Source organism: Callithrix jacchus, chromosome 21 (genome assembly GCF_049354715.1).
Source record: "Callithrix jacchus isolate 240 chromosome 21, calJac240_pri, whole genome shotgun sequence".
Lineage (NCBI taxonomy): Eukaryota > Metazoa > Chordata > Mammalia > Primates > Cebidae > Callithrix > Callithrix jacchus.
In genome coordinates, this window is record NC_133522.1 from 48,762,912 (window position 1) to 48,779,793 (window position 16,882).

The following is a 16,882-nucleotide window of genomic DNA, read 5'->3' on the forward strand; positions in this document are numbered from 1 at the left end:
ATCCTTGGCTGCTTTCTCCACCTGGAGTTGTAAGTACTTGGATATGTGGGAACTTCCTATGCTTTCTAATGTCATTTCTCAATTGTGTAAAAGCTTCAGTTACAGTTAAACCAAGATCTCAGCATCTTGCATCAAGATGATGGTTCATCTAAGAACAAGAGGGGCGTCCTGCCGAAGCATGCCACGAACGTGATGCGGTCCTGGCTCTTCCAGCACATCGGGGTAAGGACGGCTGCGCCGGCCCCCGCCTCCCAGCCCTCTGCAACACTGGCCTTTTGGCTTATGTGTCATGGAAAAGGGTTACTTCTCTAGGCTCAGAAAGTCCAAGACCTGACTTTCAGGGCTTCGTGGCATGTCTATAACGGGGGGGAGCTGGGGCGAGAGGGAGGGCCACCGACAGCAAGAGGACACTGCTGCAGGAAGCATGAGGGACAGTGAGGGCTGCCGCCAAGGAGCAAGCCGGGCACGTGTGAGCTGTACCTGTGCATGAGACAGCCCACCGCGAAGGGCGATGGGGTCAGGTGAGCCAGAGAAGTGGGCAGAGAAAGGAGTCAGGGTGTTCTTGGGCAGCACCTGGGGAAGTTGCCCTGTGATTGTGTGTTGGATTCGCAGGGAAGCTGAGATCAGTTAGAGACATCACAGGGTCGAGTGCACCCACAGGGCCACATGGTGGGTTGCCTTTCTCTGGAAGGGAGTCTGTCCCAGAGGGAGCGCCGGTTTGCTCAGTGTGTGTGTACCTGGCTCCCTCCCCTGGGCATGATCGTGGGTTCTCCCTGTCCCAGGACATCTTAGGAAGCGCAGTGGTGGGTCGGCTTGCTGGGTTGATGGGGGAGACCCGCTCTGCACGCTGTGTGGCACCATTGCTACCAGCCTCCTGACCCAGGGCGGAAGAGAGCAGGCGGGGCTCTCCTAGGGCAAGCACAGGGAGACTGAGGCAGGAGGCAGATGCCAGTTTGGCTTGGCCATCAGGTTGCCCTTCTCCCCCCACTGTCGCCGCTGACGGCTGTGAAGCTGTGACTGTATCCTCCCGTCTTCTCAGCCTCCGCCTCGTTTTTCTGTGCCGCACCTGCGCTTCTGCTGCCTCCTCTCCTGGGTGCCTCCACTGGGGCTGAGGCCTGTGTGTCCCTGGCACTCTGTCCTTGCCCTCCCCGACCGTGGGCCCCCAAGCCCATGGCCATCTCGTGGCCTGCTTTCCTGTGGCTGCCTCAGGCTCCTCGGTTGAGGACGGGGTCCATGGGAATGACTGGCTGAGGGTTTGAAACGGTGGGTACCGTTGCTGAGCCGTCCTGGGAGGGGAAGGGCCCCTCTCCGGGACAGAAGGCCTGGCAGGAGCCTGGGGTGTGTCCCCCGCTTGCCGGCCCTGGCCTCTTGATCTCCACTGCACTGCTTCCGTGGGCTAAGGTGGCGAGCCCAGCCGCACATGTCAGGAGAAAGAAGTGCTACCTTTAAGCAGTGGGGCCACTCCGAGAAATTGGCCCAAGGAGATCAGTCACAAGAAAACAGAAAGTTTTATGTGTAAAAATGTTGCTTTGTTGTTCAATATCATCATGGGAAGCGGATCAGCATGTCTGTTCGGTGAGTATCACGTGGGAAGTTGGCATGGTGAATGGGGCTCTAAGCACTCAGGAGGTGTAAATGACAGTAGGAAAAAGGCAGCATGTAGGTATTCTCACATAAACTGGGACTGTTCCAACCAGTAAACACATGTATAATTATAGAAGAACACGGAGTGGTGGGATTGGGCAAGCGCCCTCCTTTTAATGACTTGTGAAACGCTCAGCCCTGCTCGCCGTGTCCGGCGCAGGAGCCGCATTTCTTCTGTGGCATTCTCAGTCCCTCCTCGCCCTCGTTTCCCGGCAGCACCGCCCCGCTGCACTTTCCCACACACTCGAGTGTGGCATCTGTTGCCGTTGCTGTTTTCTGCTTGTGTGCCCGAGTTTCCTGCCCGGTTTCTATTTCATGGGCTTTTTTAAGGGGGAGAACAATATTTATGTTTCCGTGACCTTGAGCTCAGGGCACACACTGGTGGATAGTCAGGTTGAGTCGTGCTGCCGGCGAGTTTGAGGAAAGAAACATCCCTGCTGAGGCACATCCGAGGCCGATCGTCCCTCCCGTGAGAGAAGCAGGGCCGTGTCCATGTCGCCGAGTGTTCCTTCCACATCAAAGCCGCGGGAAACTCCCACTGCTTCCTTTGTTGGTGCCATTCATTCTCTTGGGTCCCTGTTGGTCCAAAATCAGGGACTTGAGTGCATTCAGGTTTGCAATAAATGTGTCAATTTCCACGTATAGACAGTCATCAGTCTTGGAGAAATTATTTAGCATAGCTATACATCATTTTTGGTTAATACTTCTGTGAGTTAGTTTTTTCTTTCTTTTTTTTTTAATGGAGTGTTGCTCTTGTTGCCCAGGCTGGAGTGCAGTGGTGTGATCTCAGCTCACCGCAGCCTCTGCTTCCCAGGTTCAGGCAATTCTCCTGCCTCAGCCTCCTGAGTAGCTGGGCTTACAGGCACCTCCCTCCACGCCAGGCTAATTTTTTGTATTTTTAGTAGAGATGGGGTTTCACCATGTTGGCCAGGCTGGTCTTGAACTCCTGACATCAAGTGATCCACCTGCCCTGGCCTCCCAAAGTGCTGGGACTAAAGGCACGAGCCAGTGCACGTGGCCCTCTGGTTGAAGTTTTCATATGTGAAATGTTTCAATCACACATAAAAGGAGAAGAGCATAATGGGCCTTCTGTCGCCGGCCCTGGGTTCAGTTCTTTACTGACAGCACAGGTTAATCTGGCAGAGACCCCATCCCAAGAAAGCCGTCGATGGCATCAGCCCATCCCAGTGTCAGTTTACTCTTGTTGACCAGTGATGGAAGTGTGTCCCCCAGCCTGCCCGGCCATTTCCTGCTCCACCCACTTCATCAGCTGCGGGATGGGGGAAGTTTGCAAACTCTCCATGCCCCAGTCTCCTCCTCTGTAAGATAAAGCCAATGGCAGTGAGCAGCTCAGGAGTCAGTGGATTACTATAGCATGGACCAAGGTAATAGAAACGTGCTCATGTGTTATGTCTTGCCTGTGGCAGGTTCTCAGGCCCAACTCATCCATCCATCCTCTTTAAATGGATGTCATTGATTGTTCATAAGTTAAAGTTCAATAACGTTGGTAGAAAATCTATAGATGGCATCAAGCCTGGCACAGACTCACCGCTGGGCTGTGCAGCTGCTCCTGTTGTTGTCACCTTTGAACTGTTAGATGTGGCTGCAGTCCTCCTTGGCCCGTGCACTGACCAGCCACTGCGGCACTAGGACATTCCTGGGGACCAGGAGAAAGACTTCGTTCTGTAAGACTGCAGTTAGGTTTGGGCTGGAAGCACTGTTGATGTTACCGTTATTTTCAGACGATTGTGTAATGCTCACGTTTCACCTAGATACCCTGATTTCCTACACTCAAAGGCCGTGGTAACCTTCCTCTCTACTTTCAGCATCCCTACCCAACAGAGGACGAGAAAAAACAGATTGCTGCTCAGACAAATTTGACGCTACTCCAAGTCAACAACTGGTAAGGTGCCCTGCTTTCCGAAGCCGTGCCTGTCAGCACGGTGGCGCGCTCGGAAGCCCTGACACTCACACAGCATGGTGAAAGCTTGCTGAAAATACGAGATCTCTCTTTTTTCTTTTTCCCAATTGAGAAGGGGTCTTGCTGTGTTGCCCAAGCAGATCTCAAACTCCTGGCCTCAAGTGATCCTCCCACCTCAGCTTCTCAAAGTGCTGGGATCATGGGTACGAGTCACTGTGCCTGACTAAAAATATGAGTTCCTTTCATGGGCAGTGGGAGCAGGAGACTGAGGAATAAACCAGATTTCATCTGAGCTTTCCTATCGGCACCTCGTGATGGACTGCACCCTGCCCGCCTCTTTAGAACCGTTTCTCTAGGGTGCTACTGTCACCAGGCCCACATTCATACAAACTGTGCTGTATTAGTAGATGGGCCTCTGGAGGGTGGGAGGCCAGCAGTGACAGGCCCTGCCCAGATTAGGACCCTCTGCTGCTCTGTCTTGTGGGGGCCCTGCTCCACGCATGGCAGTCCGGGAGCCACTCCCAGGACAGAAACACCCAGGAGGACATTTCCTGAAGCGGCCCCTTGTAGTGCTGCTGTCAGGCGTTGCTGTGGACACGTGCGCTCTGGCAGACGTTCTTCCGTCGGTCAGAGCTTGCGCGTGTGCCGACGTGGCACTAGGTGGGGGTGGGCTTCCATCTTGCTTGTTAGTCACGTGTCTCCTGTTTATTTACTTGCTGGTCAGCTGTAGCAGACAGTTTGATCTTAATAAAATTGGCATAACAGCAGAAAGCACAAATTGTTCGGGTTGTAAACATTATTGTCTTTATCTCGACTGTGCTAAAATGTGAGCTTGCTGAAGTTCCAGCACGAAGGTCTTCGTGTTTGTGCAGTGCGCCTGCGGGAGGTCGGCTCTGGGCGGCATTAGCACGTCCCTCGTCTGTCACAGCACACTAGACCATTTGAGTTATTTTCTGTTAAATCTTTTTTTTTTTTTTTGAGACAAAGTCTTGCTCTGTTGCCCAGGCTGGAGTGCAGTGGCACAGTCTCAGCTCACTGCAACCTCTGCCTCCTGGATTCTCCTGCCTCAGCCTCCCGAGTAGCTGGGACTACAGGCACCCACCACCACGCCTGGCTAATTTTTGTATTTTTGTAGAGATGGGGCTTCACTATGTAGGTCAATCTGACCTCAAACTCTTGACCTCAAATGATCTACCCGCGTCGGCCTCCCAAAGTTTCGGGATTACAGGCATGAGCCACTGCTCCCAGCCAAATCTTTTGAGGAGAATATTAACAAAAATTTCAAGATTGTGAGTGTGTTGTTGCTACGATGTTGTCACATACTGCTCATGTTCTGGGTTGTTTTCCTGGAGTCTATGTCGAAACCACATCCATTGGTGGGGCACACCCATGGCAGGTGGTCTGAAGGGGAGGATGCTGGACACAGGCCTCTCTGGATGTGCTGCTGCCCCCTCGCCGCTCAGCACCCTCCCGCCTTCTTCATTCGTCACGGCCTGTGTTCCTGACTTGCTGCTGTGTTGCCTTAACAAATCGTCTTATCTAGGTTTGGCATCAACTTTGATTTTAATATTAACTACAGTTTAGTAATATGCCTTAAATTCCAGATCTCTGAAATCTTGAATATTTGTAGCTACTTTTACTTTTTGTGATTTTCTTTTCTTCTGTATTTACAAACATTTCATCTTGGAGGGAGATGTACACACCCAGCATTAGCTCGTGCCTGTGCCGGTAGCAGCTTTGGATAAGAAGATTTAAAAACACGTTCCAGTAGCGGCACGGCCTTCCCACCAGGTCTCGGGGTCTCAGGTGGCCGTGGAGCTGGTGCTGCAGGGACCTCTGGGTCCCTCTAGATGAAGCATGGCGGCATCCGAGCTGGCTCACTATTACTCAGAGCATCTTGTACATGTTTTAAAATCTTGGACTTTTAAAATGAAGCAACCTTAGAGCTGATCCAGTTCTAGTTCTGTTGTTTTGCAAAGGGGGGCATTAAAAAAAGAGAGACGTTGTCACAGTGACAAGCCAGGGTAGAATCTGAGTCTGAAAGCAATGCTTTTATTTCCCTGACACGGTGAACGTGGCTACTCAACTATCCAGATGTGGAAGTCTGGCTTTTACTAGACGAGCAGTGTGTGAATCCAGCGGGGTCAGCTACTTTCTCACTCCTGTGACCGAGAACAGAGACAGAAATGAGGCCTTAAGCATGGCGGGCGTTGCCGCTGCTGTGTTAGGTTAGGGTGACATGTGAGTCTGGACTGTTCTGCTTTGATAGGCGCTTCCACGGGACGACGGTTGTTTTTCTCTCTGTTTCTTCCCGTTGCAGTTCCTTTTGTAGCAGAGCGGCCCGGTCAGTAGCATGGGGTGGTCACTGTGGCAGAACGTGTGTCGGGCTCATTATCTTCGTGCTCCAGTCACTGCAGGAGGAAAAACCGGCCTGGGGATTTGAGTCTCCTTGCACTTTCTCATATCCAAAGGCAACAGCTCAGAGCATAGAATGGGAACTGGCCGGGCACGGTGGCTCACGCCTGTAATCCCAGCACTTTGGGAGGCCGAGGCGGGCAGATCACTTGAGGTTGGGAGTTCGAGACCAACCTGACCAACATGGAGAAACCCCGTCTCTACTAAAAATACAAAAATTAGCTGGACATGTTGGTGCATGCCTGTAATCCCAGCTACTTGGGAGGCTGAGGCATGAGAATCTCTTGAACCTGGAAGGTGGAGGCTGCAGTGAGCCGAGATGGTGCCACTGCACTGCAGCCTAGGTGACAAGAGTGAAACTCTCAAAAAAAAAAAAAAAACAGCATTCAAGAACGGGAACTGAAGACAGCAGGCTTTCATCTTAGGTGTGTTTCGGGATTGTTGCCATACTCAGTTGATGTGAAACAGCGTCCGGCCTGCCCCGCCAGCCTGCGATTGCTGCTGGTCTCGCTCTCTGTGGAGTCTTACCCCAGGCCTGAGGTCTTAGTGTCACAGAGCCGCTAGCGTCCGTCGGGGATTCCATCACTGCCGGTGCCCAGGGGCTAAGGAGTCCTGTGTCTAGGGCCACTGGACGACTTATGCCTTCGGTCATCTCAGAAACAGCTCATCGCTGGGAACCGTGTTTGAAAAGATGCAGCTCTTGCCTTAGCTGGTGCTTTGTGGGAAAGCCAGGGTTGGCAGTCCTGTTCCCTGGCGGCTCAGACAGGTTGCCACCCCAGGCTCGGCCACACTGGTGATCTGCAGACTGCCCGATGGTCTCAGGCATGATGGCAGCACAGGACACAGAAAGTCTCGCTTCTTGGATGTTTTCCTTCCTTGGGGAAAACAGTGTGAAATTCACAGATTCAGCAGGATCGCTGTGTTCTCATGAGTGTCCAGTTGACAAACATGCACTAAATGAGTTGAGGCAAAAAAAAAGTGCCAGGGATGAGTTGGTCCTTATGTACATGATTTTAACACAACAGGCGCGCTGTTTCCGGCCACTTAGATGATGTAGAATAGCTGTCGAGTCCTCTTAAGTAGTTATGAGAGAGGAGAGCATGAGTTATTCTTCGCAGCGTGGTTCACAGAGCGGTGTGTGTTAGGAGGATTCGTTAGTCCTGTATAGGGTCTTTACGAAGCCGGTTTTGATGGAAGCTTCCCTTTGTTGACTCCAGGTTCATCAATGCCAGAAGACGAATTCTTCAGCCAATGTTGGATTCCAGTTGTTCAGAAACTCCCAAAGCAAAGAAAAAAACTGCTCAGAACCGGCCAGTTCAGAGGTTCTGGCCCGACTCCATTGCATCAGGAGTCGCACAGCCGCCGCCGAGTGAGCTCACCGTGTCAGAAGGTACGGGCGACTGGCCAGGGCCAGACGTGCTGGACCGTGGGGTGGGGACTCTGAACAGGAGGCCTGGATCGGGCCTGTTAGCTCTGAGCCTCAGGTAGTGCGGTGAACCAGAGTACGTGTCCTTCTCTTTCTCTGCAACAGAAACACGGGACCCGGCATTCTGGGTGCGTGGGAGCTCTTGGTAACAGTAAGGAGCCCCAGTAGCAGGAAATGTAAAGCACATGATAGAGACAGGAAATCATTCGTTCTGTTCACAGACGCAGCCACGGACACTGGGTTCTCCTTTACTTCCGCGTTTGCTCTCCTTTTCCCTCCCACCCTGTTCTCACCATGTGGCTTCTTTTTCTTCATCTGCCTTGCCCTTCTCTTGTTTTTCCTTATTCCCTGTGACCTCTGCCCTCCGTCCCTGTCATAGGCAGCCATTCTGATGTATTTTATATGAATCTTTCTGTTTTTCATATATTGGATGGTTTTGCGTGCATGTGTTTTTTTTTTTTTTGAGATGGAGTCTCATTCTGTTGCCCAGGCTGGACTGCAGTGGTGTGATCTTGACTCACAGCAACCTCCACCTCCTGGGTTTAAGCAAGTCTCTGCCTCAGCCTCTCAAACAGCTGGAATTACAGGCACCTGCCACCACACCTGGCTAATTTTTTTTTTTTTTTTTTTTTTTGTATTTTTACTAGAGATGGGGTTTCACCATGGTCTCGAACTCCTGACCTCGTGATCCACCTGCCTGGGTCTCCCAAAGTACTGGAATGACAGGCATGGGCCACTGCGCCCAGCCCTTATGCATGTGTTTTTAAGTGTATGTAAATGGTGGTATTTCCTCTTCTTTCTTTTTTCAGTTAGGAAAATTTGGACCCATTATTTCTTTAGCCACATTTTCTGACCTTCCTCCTGCAGCCTTTTCAGGGACTTGAGTGCCTGTGTATTAGGTGGTGAAAAGTTTCACACGGTTGCTGATGTGCTTTTCAGTTGGTCAGATTGTTTCATTTTGGGTGATTTCTGTGACTCTCCTTCCACTGCTCTTTCTTCTGCTGACCCATCCCATGTGCTTTCCTTCGTAGACATGGGTTTCATCCCTCCAGAAGCTCCGTTTGAGTCTCTTAGGTCCTTTGTGAGTCTGCTTAAGTTTGGAACACACAGAATACAGGTGCAGCAGCTGTTTCGATGTCCTCTCCGAATTCTAACACCCGTCAACTTGGCTCAGTTTTATTTATTTATTTTTTTTGAGATGGAGTTTCGCTCTTGTTACCCAGGCTGGAGTGCAATGGCGCGATCTCGGCTCACCGCAACCTCCGCCTCCTGGGTTCAGGCAATTCTCCTGCCTCAGCCTCCTGAGTAGCTGGGATTACAGGCACGCGCCACCGTGCCCAGCTAATTTTTTGTATTTTTAGTAGAGACGGGGTTTCACCATGTTGACCAGGATGGTCTCGATCTCTTGACCTTGTGATCCACCCGCCTCGGCCTCCCAAAGTGCTGGGATTACAGGCTTGAGTCACCGTGCCCGGCCTTGGCTCAGTTTTAGCTGACTGCTTCTCCCCCGATAGTGGGTGTCCCTGCTTCCTTTCGTGGCTGGTCATCTGACTGGACGCCAGGCACTGGGAATTCTGCCTTCGGAGGGGCCGGATGGTTTTGTGTTCCTGTAAGTCTTCTCGAGCTTGGCTCTGGAGGGCAGTTATGCCACTTGGGAGCTGCGTGATCCTCATGAGTGGTCCGCAGCCGTGCTCAGGCTGGTATGGACTATCCCAGTGGAGGCCAGACCCTCCTGAGTTTTCCATCCAGTGGCTGCGGACAGCGAGTTTTCCAGGCTGCCTGTGTGAGTGCTGGGGTCTGTTCCCTGTGGTCTTTTCCCCCAGCCTCAGGTCAGTTCCTTGCAGCAGGAGCTGATGGGTTCTCCACGGAATGCGCAGGGGACGTTGGTGGTGGTGCTGGCCCCCAGGTTAGGGTGGGTTGTGAGTCACACTCACTTTGTGTCCATTTAGCCTTTCTTGGGTTGTGTTACATGCATTTAAAGCAAGTGTCCTCGAGTACTGCTGTGGCTGCATCGTTTAGGTTTTCGTGTGTAGTGGTCTCCCATTTAAAGAATGAATAGCTAGAAAGTTACTGTTCCCTTCTTTCCCCCCTTTCTCTGTCTCCCTCTGTCAGAAAAGGCAATGCCTGTCTACTGAGGAAAGACACTGAAACAAGAATATTCCGTGAAGAGTAAATCTCTCTTCCATCCTGGCTTCTGCTTCTTCAGAGACAGTCGTTGTTACCAGTTTCCTGTACAGCCTCCAGTGCATGCACGATAGGATATTGACTGCCAGACACAATGAATGGATGAATGTGTCACCCTTAACATCTTACCCAGGTGTTAGCATATCATGTAACACTGTCTGTTTTCCTTCGTTACTCATTAACGCGTCTCGCAGAATTTCACAGATGAGTGGACGTCGGTCCACTGTGTGGTTGAGTAGCAGCATGCCATTCCATTGTTCAGTGTTTTGTTTTACTTTTTTGAGACAGGGTCTTGCTCTGTCTCCCAGGCTGGGGAGTGCAGTGGAGTGAGCTTGGCTCACTGTGGCCCCTTGACCTCCTGGACTCAAGCGAGCCTCCCACCCCAGCCTCCTGAGTAGCTGGGACTACAGGCATGCACCACCATGCCCAGGGAGTTTTTCCCATGTTGCCTCCCATGTTGCCCAGGCTGGCTGGTCTGGAACTCCTGGCTCAAGGGATCCTCCCTCCTTGGGCTCTCAAAGGGCTGGGATTATAGTTGTGAGCCACTGTGCCCGTCCTCTGCATTGTTGAGTGTTTTAATTTGGGCCTTGCTCATGGCTTTTTGGGCTGTTTCCATCATCCGCTGTTAGGCTCTACAGCAGACACTGGCATGTGACAGCTTCTCTTCCTTTCATGCAGACCTTCCTTCCTCCTCCTGTGTTCTCCTTTTGTGTGTCTTCCTCCTGTGTGTTTGGGTTTTCTTGTTATTACAACACAGTTTGCTTCACGGATCTGTGTTCTTTACAGTCCTGATCTCCACGGAGGGTGTTCTTAGGCCGAGGCCTCATTAGCTAAGGGTGGTCCGAGGCCAATTTCAGAAACAGTGTCTTCAGTCCCTGTTGAACATTCCCTACACATATGTAGGTGTTTCTTTAACTTTAGGAGAAACGAGCAAACAGCACCCAATTGAGTAAGAAAGTGTTTTTCCGTGAGCACTAATTTAAATAGTGACACACCCTCATCCTGCCGCAGGAGCCGTTGTGACCATCACCACACCCGTGAACATGAACGTGGACAGCCTTCAGTCTCTGTCCTCGGACGGGGCCACCCTGGCGGTGCAGCAGGTCATGATGGCAGGGCAAAGCGAAGATGAGTCTGTGGACAGCACAGAGGAGGACGCGGGCGCCCTGGCCCCTGCACACATCAGCGGGCTCGTCTTGGAGAACAGCGACTCCCTGCAGTAGGACGGGGGAGCAGACTCACCTGACTTTTCATAGTTTGCACAGCAAACATTTTACACAGTTTTATTTCTAATATGTTTTATATGTAGATATAGAAGAGTGCACTTTTGTATTTCATAGTAAGCTTAAAGCGCGTCTTTGCCGGTGCAGCGACTTCTTTCAAGTGTGTGTGTGTGTGTGTGTGTGTTGTGTGCGCGTGCATACATGCGTGTGTGTGTGTGTATTTTTAAAGAAATTCTTTAAAGGTTTAACGCTAGATATGTGAGGAATGACACACCACTCCCTCCCCACCTTGAATCCCTAATTAGATTAAGGAAAAGCGCTGCTGTTTTCTAAACCGGGGTGCAGTTTTCACTTAGCGCTGTGGTTCCAGCAGATCTCAGTGGGCTGGTTTTTTTGTGTGGCCCATGATTTGAAAGAAGCTTCTGCACCCGAAACTACCAGTGTGCGGGCCCGCGGCACGCGCCTAGACTGAGTTTGGGTTCATCGTGGTGGATGGATGGCGAGCTCAGCAAGCCCAGGCCCCTTGTGTTCAGTGAGCCTGTTTCATTTGCTATATATAAAAAAGAAACTCCTATTTTTACCTTGCTGGAATTATTGGATAAAAAAGCTATTTTTATAAATTCGTTATAAATTGGATGATGACTATATTGAGGATAAAATTTCTAGAGAAGAAACAATACACGCTTGCTATTAATGTTTCAATTTGGAATGTCTTGAACTGAGCAAATTTAATGAGCCTGCCCAAAGTCGGCCGCCGGCCCCTGGTTCTTTGCTCTCCTGGGGCAGTGAGGAACACTGACTGCTGCAAAGGAAGCAGCTGTTTCGTGAAATTTGACATCCGCACATTTTTGTTGGTATGTAATGCTCAGATTGCATTTCACACCTGATCTAAACGTGGATCGAAGGGTATTTGCTAAACAGGACTTCAGGTAAGTGAGGTGAGATGGTAGCGGTGATGAGTTAGGAGCTGTGGGCACACACACTCCAGTTCAGTTCAGATCTGACCACAGTGGCATGGTGGTTTCACCATGCTAGCTGTGCATTGTTTTAGAAGTTTTTAATTCAAAATATGTTATGCATAGAATGTTTATTATAAGCTAATAGAAAATGTGCTCTGCCCCACTGGCCCAGAGCTAGGGTAAACAGCAGATACTCACACTTGATTACTTAACTTGCAGACTTAACTTAACCTGGAGTCACAGCCATGGGTTGGTCTGGCGAGGGCGCAGCAGTGGCCCCCACGGGTTGGCTCTCACGTTTGCATTTGCGGCTGTCTCCTGCCTGCTGTCAGTGTTTGTCATACATTGTCGCTTCCAACTTCCCAGAGCCTTCCCGCTCACTTGACCACGTGGGATTTGGAATAACTGTAGGCCTTCTGTTTCCTGGCGATGAGATGAACTGAGAGAGCGGGCTGGGTTCTGTTTTGTTTGGTTTTGGTTTGTTTTTATTTGTTTACTTAGGAGTGGGGCTTTTTCTCAGACAGAAAACAGGCCACGGTGTTTCATACAGAGTGTCTTTACGCCGTCTGAAGCGGTGTTTCATACAGAGTGTCTTTATTCCGTCTGAAACGCTGTGGCTGAAGCTCATTTGTTTGTAACATCAAGAGTATCGTCAGTTCTTGAGGTTCACCAGTAGTGATTGTTTGTAAGCCAAGGGACATTTTATGCTAGTGAAGAGTTTTTTTCTGGAACTGATTTTTCCCAAAAAATGTATTAATTGAAGTTAATCATAGGAGAGTATCCAGATAACTTAGAAGTCAGCAGGAAACACACAGAAATTTATTTTAAAATCTTTCAGGAATTTTAACTGAAAGACTTGATTATTAGTTCTTTCGGGGAGAGAATGACATCTTTTTTTTTTGAGGCGGAATTTCGCTCCTTTTGCCCAGGCTGGAGTGCAACGGTGCGATCTCGGCTCCCTGCAACCTCTGCCTCCCGGGTTCAAGTGATTCTTCTGCCTCAGCCTCCTGAGTAGCTGGGATTACAGGCGTGCGCCATCACGCCCGGCTAATTTTGCATTTTTAGTAGAGACAGCGTTTCTCCGTGTTGGTCAGGCTGGTCTCGAACTCCCGACCTCAGGTGATCCACCCCCCCCCCTCCGCCTCCCAAAGTGCTGGGATTACAGGTGTCAGCCACTGCACCTGGCCAAGAATCACATCTTAAAGCCATCATTGCATTCCTTGTTTGTGAACCATTTTTTTTGGTATTTTAAGTCAGGTCTACAAGATCATTTTAACTTAAATGCCAACTTTGTTGGACGTCTTAAAATGAGCCCTCGTGAAAGCCAGCCAGCCTTTCCTCCTTCCCTCACCCCGCTCTGTCTCCTCAACAGCCTGCTCTTTAGTGTGGGTTAGTGGAAGCCAGTCACAGAATGGAGACTGATGTATAGGTCACTGTTTCTTTCCCCCACCAGAAGTCACATTCGCTGAGCAGTGGGTTGAATTTAAGAGCACTGCCCGAGCCTGGCGTGGCAGGGCCTGCCTCTAGTTCCAGCTAGTCGGGAGTCTGAGGCGGAGGCTGGCGTGTGCCCAGGAGTTTGAAGCTGCAGTGCGTTACGCTTGCACCTGTGAATAGCCACTGCGCTCCATCTTGGGCAATGTAGTGAGACCCCGTCTATAAAAAGAGGGCACTGCATGAATCTAGGTGGCACTGGGAAGCTGTGGCCTGAGAGTTAAGGTTCGTGCTGAATGGTACAGTGTGCACTCTCTCCAGCTGAAAACTTCCTTCAGCGTTCCTCGATTCTTACTAAATTCAGAGGAGTAGGATAAAGATGACTTGAAGAGAGGGTGCTTATGGGCATAGCCCGAGCTTCCTTTAACCTGTCTCCTTGCATAACCAGGGTGCTTTGAAGCAGCTTCTACACGCAAGCCATTTCAGTCTGTAAAATCACTGCCCAGCATGTTTGAGGTCAGTCAGCATCCTTGGACAGCGGAGAGTCTGTAAAAGTGTGACCCCCTTAAGATTTCATTTTAAATGATCAGATTTGACCCCAGTTTAATTCATGTTGAATTTTTCCCTACGAAGGCTCCTTTTGAATGTGTCTTGAGACCACACTGAGCATGTTGCTGTTATTCCTAGCTTGCATCTGTGGGGCAGCAGCCGCGGGACTAGCTGTGCTGGGTCCCTGCAAGCTCCCGCCAAGGGACTAGCTTGGCCTTTGCGTTTTGATTCCAGATGGTAAGATGAGTGGAAGTGTTGATCTAGTATGCAGAGGAAACCCTTGTGGCTGAGGAATCCAGGAATCGTGTCTGTGTGACCTGAGTGTGATCCGCCTCCTGCCTGCGTGAGGAAGCAGTGGGCACTTTTCCTTGAGACAAACTCCAGGGTGCCCAGCAGGGGTTCTGCCCCTGGCAAAGGCCCGTTCCTGGCACTTAGAGACAGAAAGACCTCAGCAGTCTTCTTTCGTTCTTGTTATGTTGGGTCTTTGAAACTGACAATCTTTGAAATGTGAATACTGTAACAATATGTTTCCTTGAATTGTCTTTTAAAAGGATTTTTGTGAAGCAGTTGATGAGAGCAAAAGAATTAAAACGAGAAACACGCTTTACGGACGTTTTATTTTATAAAGCTCACGCCACCAAAAGCTGCTTTTCCGTTTTATGTAAGACACTAAGATTGTTTTCCTGTTTTCTGGTGACGTGTGGGTTTCGGTTCACCCCTGCATATTCGAAAAACTAGGACCGCATTGCACGAGGCTATTCAGGTCCATTGACGTGTCCGAGAAGCTTTTCTTAAATGGCCTGCCTTGTTCAGTCAGTGGTTTTCCAGGCAGAAAATGGAAACAGGGAGCTTTGATTTTTTATTACAATTTTTCATAAATGTAATTCTTCTGATAGTTTATGAGAGGAAATGATTCATCAGTGAGGCAACATAACACCTTGCATAGTTGATATTATAAAATGTCATGACAAGGCTGTTCCTGAAGATTTCAAAGGTGCATTAAAACAATTTCAGCGGGTTTTTCATCTTTCCTCCCAACCACCGTTCATGCTTAGAAGCTGAAGTCAGCATTTTAAAATTTCAGTATTTTAAAAACGACATTCAGGCCGGGCACAGCAGCTCATGCCTGTAATCCCATCACTTTGGGAGGCCCAGGCAGGTGGATCACCTGAGGTCCAGGAGTTCAAGACCTGCCTGGCCAACGTGAAGAAACCCCATCTCTGCTAGAAAATGCAAAAATTAGCCAGGCATGGTGCCACACACGTGTAATCCCAGTTACTCGGGAGGCTGAGGCATGAGAATTGCTTGAGCCCGGGAGGCGAGGCTGCAGTGAGGTGAGGCTGCACCACACCATTCCAGCTAGGAGACGGAGCAAGACTCCATCTCAAAAAAAAACAAACCTACATCCAAGATTGTGAATGTTGTAGGTGATTAGCAGTGGCCGCTGACTGTACTGTTTCAGAGAATGTCTTGGTTGATTTACAGAAGAATTGAGGCGCCGTGTTGTGCCTTCAGCTCCCCCAGGTCGAGCTGAGAGATGGACACAGACCATCTGCTCTGTGGGCCCCGAGCAGCCCTGGCCTCTCCAGGCCTCCAGGGCTTCGTTTGTGAAAAGGAAGAATTGGCTTATAAGGTTCATTGCAGCTCAGCAGTGATGTTTACGACTAGTAAGAGTCTCTCCCTCTATGTAAAGAGAGATGAGGAAATGAGTAGTGGTCTGACAGTTCAAGAAAACGAGGAAGATCTGGATGAAATGTTTAGTTTCCACGCTTGTGTTTGACTGACATGAGCGTCATAAAGAATGTCTGCTGTTTTCAGCTCTCATGCCGTTCTATTACATGTACTCTCAGAAGAAATTCGTAGGACAAGGCCCGGCCCAGCGTGGTGGCTCACGCCTGGAATCCCAGCAATTTGGGAGGTAGAGGCGGGTGGATCACCTGAGATCAGGAGTTTGAGACCAGCTTGGCCAACATGGTGAAACCTGTCTCTCCTAAAAATACAAAAGTTATCCGGGCATTGTGGGGGCACCTGTAATTCCAGCTACTCGGGAAGCTGAGGCAGGAGAATCTCTTGAACCGAGGAGGCGGAGGTTGCACTGAGCCGAGATCACACCACTGCACTCCAGCCTGGGGGATAGAGTGAGACTCTATCTCCAAAAAAAAAAAGAAAGAAAAATTCTTAGTAGAAATTATTTTTGCCCATGCACAGTGAGATCTTACCTTCACCAAGACCGAGAATCTCTATCATTGTTTAACTAAGATCTGTGAGACTTGGAGTATAAGCATCTAAGCACAGGTGACCGAAAACAGTGAGCACTGGGCTCGGGGCCAGCGTTCCCCAATCCCAGGTCTTCACCACCTGGTCCGGGTCAGGTCTGGCACCTGCAGGCTCCTCTCTACCAGACCTTGTCAGGTCTGGCTTTTGTGTTCTATGAGAACTAGTTAGCATGGCTTATTTGGATAATTTGTAAGTATTCCGTATACACACAGTATTTAGAAGGCGTTATCTTATACAGAAGTTTCCATTCTTCATCTCGTTATTAGACTGAGGACTTCAGCCCTGCAAAAAGCAAGACCGGTGTTAATATAAATCAGGAATTCTAGGCTGGGCATGGTGCCTCATGCCTTCAATCGCAGCGCTTTGGGAGGCCGAGGTGGGCAGATCACCTGAGCTCAGGAAGTTGAGACCAGCCTGGCCAACATGGTGAAACACTGTCTATACTAAAAATACAAAAAAATAGCCAGGTGTGTGGCAGGCACCTGTAATTCCAGCTACTCGGGAAGCTGAGGCAGGAAAATTGCTTTAACCCAGGAGGTGGAGATTGCAGTGAGCCAAGACTGCGCCTTTGCACTCCAGCCTGGGCGACAGAGTGAGACTCTGTTCCCCACAAAAATAAATAAATCAGGAATTATTTTATTTCAGCATGTTTCAAAAGAAACATTTTAATGATATTGATGGCTTTCGTTGCTTAGACATTTTTAGAAAATGGCCCGTAGAAAGCTAGGTATATTTTTAAATATTTTACTCTATATTAACTCAGCTTTCTTTCATATTATCTTAACACAGCAATCCTGAGAAATAAGTCGGGAAGCCCTTAACACTTTACATTGTCTTGTGTGTGAGTGCAGAC

The 16,882-nt window shown here is 49.7% G+C and overlaps 1 protein-coding gene across 6 annotated transcripts in view; it reads left to right on the top strand.

Annotated features, from left to right (window-relative positions):
* The window catches only part of PKNOX1 (PBX/knotted 1 homeobox 1), a 66,350-nt gene extending 51,995 nt beyond the window's left edge, over positions 1 to 14,355 (top strand). For all 6 annotated transcript variants that reach the window (XM_035283306.3, XM_035283308.3, XM_078358805.1 and 3 more), the window contains 4 exons: positions 94 to 222; positions 3,471 to 3,547; positions 7,198 to 7,370; positions 10,602 to 14,355. In XM_035283306.3, the coding sequence (XP_035139197.1) occupies positions 94 to 222; positions 3,471 to 3,547; positions 7,198 to 7,370; positions 10,602 to 10,813 (591 nt within the window). In that variant the 3' untranslated portion in view covers positions 10,814 to 14,355. The remainder of the gene's footprint in view (positions 1 to 93; positions 223 to 3,470; positions 3,548 to 7,197; positions 7,371 to 10,601) is intronic.
* Positions 14,356 to 16,882: the final 2,527 nt, after the last annotated feature.